Raw genomic sequence first — 9,268 nt, forward strand, 5'->3', positions numbered from 1 at the left:
TGTAGATGACTAATTAAAATTAGTATAGATATCTTAAATAAATCTATCTAAAGAAATGCTGATAGATATCCACTACAAAATAATTATAATTTAATTTACTACATCTAAAATTATTTATATTTTGGTTATCTCCATTTATCTCCAATTCTTCCTTCACTCTTTTTCATACCAGTGTTGCATTTTGATACATAAGTGTTTTATCCACTTTTTCCCTCAAAACAATCCCTCAAGTTAGCTCCCAAATAATTTAGATAAAAAATAAAAACAAATTTTTATACAATATTATAATTGTAATTAATTACTAAATTAGACAAGTAGTGGCACTTGTTCTTATCTTACTTCCATTTGATTGCATCTTTATTCAATCTCCCATAATTTCCGTTTGTTGTCCCCTAAGTATTTAAACCTCTCTCAATGTTGGGACCTAAAATAATACACTATCAAAGAGAAGAAAAATCTGTATTATTTTAATTTATTATGACCCCATTAATAATTTTCTAACCAACATAATTAACAATATTCTTAATTTTGAAATGTTTTACATTCTATGTTTAGGATCCAAGTATGAAATAAAACTTTTGGCAAGGAAAGTGTATTCTCAAACTAGAGTTTTATTCTAAATATTATAATTATATGGAGAATAATTATAGTTTATAATAATAGTTAAAAGTTTATGGATTAAAAAGTAAATAGTGAGAAGTTTTGTGGCCACCATGTCAAATTAAGCTCTAATTCAATAAGACATGAGAATTGGTAGGCAAGAGTCTACAACACAACAGTAATTTGTGAGTCTCTAATACTTTAATATTTTATAGATATATTTTTTATATCAATCATTCAATCATTAACAAATTCCATCATTTCTCTTTTCTCAATTTTACTTTACTTATCTCAACCTCTTCTCATTTCATCTCTCCTCTTCTTTTTATTGTTTAATCTTTCCTAAAGATACACTTCATTGCTATAAACACACAAACGTTTAAGAAACACATATTATCTATCCAATGATAAAGATATATATTACCGTAAGAAAATATATTAACCACAAATAGAGATCGTGTGGCTGCATGCGCCACTTGAACACAGAAATCACGGTCCGTCGGTTCAACCATTCACTCGTATGGGCCACGATGTTGACTATGTTAAGAGAATGGAAACTCTATCATAAACTAGTGTTTGTTGATCTTTCCCATGCTGGTAGATTTTGTGCATAACAAAGTGCACGGGTGATGGGAAGATTGAGTTGGTGGATGGGTCATCATGTAGTTTTACTTCCTCACTCCAATAAACATATCATTGCAAGGATGAAAGTGATGCTAACAACGACTTTCAGTGAAACCAAAAGTAGTTATGCATATTTATAGAATTATAATATCTTTGGGCCTGACGGAGATAAAGATATCTAGTTTGTTTTGGGCTAGACCTAGATAGCAAACCAACTTAATTGTTTGATTTGATATCCCACAACTACTTATTGACCATGGATTGAATCTTGGGCAAAAATACAAAATCAAAGTATCCAACCAATTTAATAACTATCCTGAATATGTAACGTCTATTATCTGTCATATTTCAGTTTCAACTCCACACTCTACTTGCTTTTGACGTAAAGTATATATAACCCCCATCATTATGTCCAAGTCAAAAGCTTCAAAGAATGCAACTTGGAACATGATTGAGGTGCATATATTATTATATAGAACTTCACGTAGAAATTATATACAAATACAAATATAATAATACACATCACATATGCTTTACATTACAATATTTGCATTGCATTCCGAGTGATTGAGAAACTTGTGGGCTGAGAACAAACAATCTTCTATCAGCTTATTGATGGTGTGAGTTGGTTCACCCCCACCAAATCTGCATTTGACAAGATTGCCATCTATTCACGTAGTTTTTCCATTTAGTAAGAGCATTACATACGCCACTGACTTGTATTGCTACAAATTCACGCTGAACAAGCAAACAATGCCGTATTTTAGCCGGCAATCTCATTCTGCAATATTTCTGTTTGGATTACCTCTCTGTCCGTCACGTGCAAGTGCATCGCCATTTCCATTTCCTTGTGGTTGTTGTAAACCCCTAAATTATTTACATGCAAAGACTAAAACTAAAAGCAGCGTATGCATGAAGGTTGCTAATTTGACTGTACATTCTGCTTCGATTGAATAAACCTATTTTACTAATGATATTCAAATGTACAATAAATGAAATTTTATATGAATCTTTTGTACAATGATGTGGATGAAAACAACAATTTTAATAATTATTAAGCGCAGGAAGTCCGCCCTCTGATCTCCAGATACTGCTATTATTGTCAAAGTTCACTTTAGGTGAGGACAGATCATCTGAGCTAAGATTAGTCGAGAGTTCTCTGCACAGCTGCACACGCAAAGAAGTAATCATCAATAAAAATATATATTTCTTGGGGTTTATCAAATATCATTCTTCAAAGCGGCGTAAACTACGAGATATCTACGGTATGGATTCATTCCAGAAAGTATGGAGTGCATGTACACCATATCACAAAAATAATTTTGACTGGACTTTTTCAATTCTCTATCGGATTGGGTAAACTGAGTTTTCAGTTCGTTTCCAAGATCCTCGTAGGACGGTAACAAACGACGACTGTCCGCTCTACTTTTAAATAAAACAAATTCTTACTTTTCAGTTTCCAAGGAGGGCTTTGAGGTAGATTTATATTTACCTCCTTGTAAAGGGCTCTATCACCGCAACATTTTCGGAGCTCAACCACATGCAAACAAGGGTTCACCTCGAAAACCTACGTTGGAATTGGAAATGACGGCACATTACTAAATATTACTCTCCTTAACTTACTGTAATGTTAAAACTGTTTAACCACTCACCTCCGTTGCAACGGACAGCTGTCCGTTACTGTTCGATTTTGGATCCTTTTGTCTTAACATAAGCTGGAATAATGTACATCTTGGAGTTAGATTCTTTACAAACTTTTTGACACAATGTTACAATTTATAAATTATCTGATATAATCAATATAAATCTCATCAAATCGAACCCCTCCCTTCATGCATTCTACTTAATAAACACAATATACAAGCATTCTTTTAAAACAATGTTGGATTAATATCTACTTCAACTTGTAACTAAAAACTACTGCAGATTCAATAATTTCAATCTAAAAAGCTCCCACAAATCTTAAAGTACTAATCTTAACATTGAGAACTATATTGGAAAAAGTTGAATGAATTTCATCCCCAAAGAATATTTTAAGTAAAGAAAACATTGGAGGAATTTTAGAAGAAGAATACAAACCTTGCCCTTTTTCTTCTGCAATTCGAATCCCATGTTCCTAGCTGTCTCATCTATTCTTTCGATGATGTCTTTGGCGGGATACATGGACATAATGCTGGTTTTTCTTTCCGCAGCATTCTGTCATAAGCGAAATTTTCTCTGACGTCAAGCCCAACCGAGATTTGAAAGTAAATGCGTTTCAAGATTTTCCTTACCTCTTCCTCGAAGAAACCCGAAAGATCGAGACTGACGGACATAGCTATCAACTGAAATGCGTTCATGCGAACTGCTCCTGTTCCCTCCGTCAGCAGATGCTCCTGTCAATAGAATGGCACCACTAACTTTAAACCCCCTAGATTTAACATCTTGCATTTGTAGATATTTTTGGAGTGTAATACAAATGATACTTGTTTTTTTTGGGTAATGAATGCAAATGATATAATATCTTGCATCTGTAGATTTTTTCCGAATGGAATACAAATGATACTTGTTTTTTTGGGTAAGAACAAGCCTGACAGGCTGGATCGTGGAAGGCAGGACAACGGGTATCAGTCCAAGTAAGCGGCTAACAGGCTTACGTGTAGACTTTTGTTGGATGAGGTGAATATCAAAAGTACAAACGTGGACAACAGGACAAGGATACGTGTCAGATAAGATTTGGCAGAGGTCTGCCAATTATAATACTGAACGTGGAAAACCTGAACAGTGCAAGGCTGGACCACACGCAAAAAAAATATTGTTTAGGATAAGATTGGAACAGTTGTTGCGGTTGTTTTTGAACGATTATTTTGCGTTATGAACAATTTATTTTGAAGTAAAATAAGATTATGAAAGCTTTATACTTCATATTCTACGAAAAGAGAAAGGATAAGAACAAGGTATTTGGGAACGGAAGATATTAGTTTTATAAGATGTTTAATCTTTTATAACTCTTAAAAATCGCAGAAATGGATAGAGAATGTCCTCATATATTGAGTGGTGATTTTGAATTATTATTGTTTGATGATGTATTATAGTTTGAAATATTGATATAAATTTATTGATGTAATGTTAGTAATTTTAACTTTTAAATTAATAATATAAATAAAATAAAATAGATATGTAGATATATATTTTTGTTTAATTTAATTTTGAAAATTTATTTTATTTATATTATTTGTAATAGATTTTTAAAGATTTATCTTATTATATGAAAAATGTGGAACATTAAAGCTAAAAGGTTATTCAATCTAATTTTAATAGATTGAAAAGATTTGTTTAATTATATTAAAGCGGTTAACAATTAATACTAAAATTTTCTTATAGAAAATTTGTTATTATAGATAATTTACTGTTATAAAAATAATTGAAATAACTATTATTTCAAAAATCAGTTTATAAATTTTACAAGGAAAAAATAAAGTTAAAAGTAGAAAAATATTGATAATTTTATTTTTGATCAAATCAAACTTCAAGCATATAAAAGTCAAAAGTAATTTAAACTTTACAATTAAAATAAAATATTAAATTAATATTTAATATTTATTTATTAATTATTTAAACAATTACTTTTAACTTAAATTTATTTTTAAAGAAAAATCCTTATTCAAATGTTGTTATTCTAAAAAATCAAATTTGAAATCATTAAAACATAAAATAATAATAATAAATATCACAACTATTTCAAATCTCCAAAAATGAATATAACTAATTTTAGCAAATGTTAAGCCAAATAGTCTGCTTTGAATTATTTTCTAATCTAATTTGAACAAGGTGAACTCCAACCAATAAGATATAATAATTTCCTATAGAAAACCGAAAAATCCAAAATACAAAGAAATAGTAAACCTAAAAGAGAGTTACAAATGTAGCTTTAGCTCATATTTTACTAGTTTTCATGGTATTTATTATTACTTTTAGTACACATCAAGCAACATGAAGAAAGAGGGAAATCATTAACCAAAGTAGATTAACAAAATCTCTTTTCCATGAATATGCACCGGCTCCATATTTATAAGAAAGAGAGAACATCCGATCATAATTTTTTAACCGCTAAAAACAAGCATACCTCTGCATCTGTGAATGCGGCATTAACATCAATCGAACTCGTGTCGTCGTCCCCCATTTTTGCAGGAGAGTACCCTTGCTTGAACCACTCGTCCTCAATTATTTCCGGTATAGTTATTCTCTGTACAAACCAGAAATTATTCAAATAATTGTGTCCGGAAACTTTATCGATGGTCATATCGCCGAAAGGGACATATAAAATCATACCGTTTTCGGATTGGGATCGAGTATTCTTTTGATCAAATTCCGAGCGCCGGATGAAAGCCAATGTGGACATTTGAAATCGCTTTTGAAAATCTGCATAACGCATGTAACCTTACTCAATTGTTTCCGAAGGAAGAAATTTCAGAATATCTCAATAACGTGCCAAACAGTAACAGAAAACAATTGATTTATTTAAAGAATTACAGATAAGAGCAATCAAGTAATTATGTTAAAGAGTTCTTTCTTAATTGCCTTCGAAGAAAGAAATTTCAAAATATCTCAATTATGTGGTTAACAGTAAACAGAAAGCAATTACCTCATGTTAAAGAATTAGAGGAGAGAGCAATCAATTCATTATGTTAAAGAATGGGAGGAAAGAGCAACCAATTCATTATGTTAAAGATTTGTTAATTGCCTTCAAAGAAAGAAATTTCAGAATATCTGATTTATGTTAACAGGTAACAGAAAATGTTTACCTTATGCTAGAGAATTACAGGTAAGAGCAATCAAGTATTAATATCAAACAATGACTAGTCAGAGCAATCAATTACTGACCTTGTAATATAGAACTGCGAGATTTCTATCCTCAAATGGCAACCAACCAGTCAGGAGAACAAAGAGAATTACCCCGCAAGACCATAGATCGGCAGTAGCCCCGTCGTAACCTCGGTCAGCAATCACCTGTACGAAGCCAAAATAATAATATTCTTTACAAATCCAGTCGCCTAATATATGAACCTCAAAAGGCTTTAAGCTGCTTTTTACCTCCGGGGCTATGTAGTTAGGGCTTCCACAAGTTGTATGCAGCAGACCGTCTGCCTGCAAAGATTTACAAGACAACGGCATCAAATACCAGTAAAATGCGATCGCGCACAAATTATGTCAATTATTTTCTTTAAACATACCCCAAACTGCTGCGGCAACGCGCTGAGACCAAAATCAGAAACTTTCACGTTTCCATTTGCATCCAGAAGTACATTTTCCGGCTGAAAAAACATTTTTTCCATTGTCATTTAACATGCTTTTTACAAATCATTTTTTCTATTGTCATTTAACATGCTTTATCCAGATCCTACAAACAGATACAAACTACGCGCGTTTCCAGACATTTTACCTTCAAATCCCTGTGGTAGACACCCTTGCTGTGGCAGTAGCCCACGGCGTCAATTAGCTGCTGAAAATACTTTCTCGCTACGTTTTCGTTAAGTTTTCCGTTACATGCATCAATCTAAAGATCACATTTATGTGTAAAAATCAGAGCACTAACGGGATAAAGGAAAAGCTTCACAAGAAATCTTCATCGCACTCACAATTTTGTCAAGCAATTCTCCACCGGTAACAAACTCGAGAACAATATAAATCTTCTTCTTGCTCGCCAAAATCTGTCCAAATTCAACATCATAAATCATGTTAATTGTCTCCTAAAGCCCGCCTTCGAAACTTCTTATAATAACACCTGCAAAAGCAAATACCTCGTATAATCTCACGACATTCGGATGTTTAATGAGCTTCAGCGTGCATATTTCTCTTTTAATCTACACACAGAAAATCAAGCAGATCAAATCATTCCATAAAAATTTGAAAACTTTCAAAACCAAAACCTTGTATGCTTCACATTTGCTTACTTGATTCACAATTTTGTACTGGAAAACCTTGTCCTTGTTCAAGATTTTCATGGCATAGCTCTGCCCCGTTTCCAAATCAACGGCGAATTTAACCTTGGCGAAATTCCCCTCTCCAAGAGTCCTTCCTAGCTCATATTTTCCAACACGATTTTTAAATTTCATGCCTGATTTTTCTTTCCCCAGCGGTAAAGCCCGGCGGACGTAGGCTTCTGCTAAAATCTTCAGTACAAATGAGGATTCTTTGAGCAGCAGTATCCTTGAGAAGCAAAACTCACAGGATCCCAGGTTCGAATCTCTAAGCGGGTTGCTATTATATCGATCGGACAAATATTTGTTTTTTCGGTTCAAACAATGCGATCTATTAACTCGGTCCAATGCGCCTCATCAACGATCGGCGTGGCTACTTCACACCGGATATGCTGATGTCATCCACGATAGCTTCCGAGAAATGAGGCTTAAAATAAAAGAACGGCCGGTGGTCTTGGACGTTGAAATCTGGTGACTGCTTTTACAGCCGATAGGTCTGAAATTTGACGGTGCCCCCCATGTGTCATATGAAAATTTTATGATAATTTAGAGTTAAAAAAATAGTGGGTAAAACAAATTTATAATATAATTTATGAAATGAAATAAAAGATTCTAATGACTATGAGATTATATATTACTTTTGGTTGAATTTATAAGAAGTTGTCATATAATTATTTTATCTAAAAAATTTAATGTTGCTCTTTTATGATATCATTACATTTCAAGTATTTTTGTTTTGAATAATAAATTTTGTTTTTCCAATTTATCTTCATATTTTCAACTCCCAGTTTCATAACTAAAAATGATTATTATATATCTTAGTCTTTACTTTTCTTAAAAAGAAATAAAATTCTTATCTTATAATGTAGAAAGCAGCATTAAAAATTAGTAATATTTCCTAAAATTTTGATGTTTCTAAATTCATAAAAATAATTCAAGATAATCTAGTCCACAATTATATTCAATTTTGAAAATATTTTAAATTAACACAAATCCTAATTACATCATTGACCCTAATAATAATCCTAACATAACCTTAATTGTAACCTTTATTACATCATTGACCTAACTATTCTACTAGCCCTTGTGCTAACCCTCATTACACCATTAACCCTAACAATAATCTTAACCATAACCATTATTCCACCATTCACCCTAATCATAATGACAACCTTAATCAAGCAGTCACTATGACATGGGTCGAGCTTACGTATATATTAAATATACATGAGTTAATAGATTCTTTCTTCCCACTTTCTTTGGATATATTCCACTAGATCAACTTTTACTATTATATTATATCTTAGTTACCTGCTTTATGTTTATTAAAAAGAAATATAAATCCTTATTCTATAATATAGAATATTAGAAAGCAATGAAAATAATTATTAAGATATTCCATAATTTTGATGTTTATTGATTCATAAAAATAATTCAAGATAACTTGTCCACAATTATATACGATTTTTTGTAGATTTAAAATCTTCTTCTAAAGCCTAATAACGTAAGAATTTGGATCCTAGTGATCTCCTTTGGGACAAATTTTGTGTGAAAGTTAAAGGCTCCTTTGTCTTTAAAACAATTTGGAAGTGTTGGGAATCAATGAGGTCGTTTGTCAAAACCAATGACTATCTTTGCAAAAATAATACTATCAATGGTGACTTGTCTATTTTGTGGAACTTAAAAATTGGTGAGAAACTATTAGCATTGAAGCAAGGATTTTCAACAAAAGGATGGGATAGTATAGGTATCTGCTCCTTCCATGATATCCTGGTGAATGGAATGCTATCTAGGTGGGAGAGTTTATGCTCTAGATTTAACCTTCCCATTACTCAGAAGAAGACCTATGCTATGTTAGAAAAATCTTGTAGGCATGAGCTTCCCTCTTGTCCTATTGCTATCAGAAGTGACAGTCCTTTAGATCTACTTTGGTAGGATGGTGCCACTTTCCCTAGTACTAAAGCTAAATTGATCTATCATTTCCTTGCTTCTAGTTCTATTATTTTTTATTATTTGAATTTAGTTTAGTAGTTGACACTCAGTTTTAAAGAATGAGAAAGCATTCTTGATGATCTATGGCATAG

The 9,268-nt window shown here is 32.1% G+C and overlaps 1 protein-coding gene across 1 annotated transcript; it reads right to left on the reverse strand.

Annotated features, from left to right (window-relative positions):
• Positions 1 to 1,756: 1,756 nt before the first annotated feature.
• LOC149549707 (CBL-interacting serine/threonine-protein kinase 26-like) lies at positions 1,757 to 7,680 on the reverse strand. Its single transcript, XM_089792993.1, has 14 exons — positions 7,158 to 7,680; positions 7,005 to 7,067; positions 6,843 to 6,914; positions 6,647 to 6,760; positions 6,438 to 6,518; positions 6,298 to 6,351; positions 6,088 to 6,213; positions 5,536 to 5,625; positions 5,330 to 5,449; positions 3,498 to 3,599; positions 3,304 to 3,420; positions 2,877 to 2,939; positions 2,717 to 2,791; positions 1,757 to 2,391 (listed from the first exon to the last, which is right to left on the reverse strand). The coding sequence occupies exons 1-14, from the start codon at positions 7,317 to 7,319 to the stop codon at positions 2,269 to 2,271; spliced, it is 1,362 nt and encodes a 453-aa protein (XP_089649119.1). The 5' UTR covers positions 7,320 to 7,680; the 3' UTR covers positions 1,757 to 2,268.
• Between the last annotated feature and the right edge of the window lie 1,588 nt (positions 7,681 to 9,268).

The sequence above is a fragment of the Cupressus sempervirens genome, chromosome 7 (genome assembly GCF_028749045.1).
Source record: "Cupressus sempervirens isolate cs-2001-9-10 chromosome 7, ASM2874904v1, whole genome shotgun sequence".
NCBI lineage: Eukaryota > Viridiplantae > Streptophyta > Pinopsida > Cupressales > Cupressaceae > Cupressus > Cupressus sempervirens.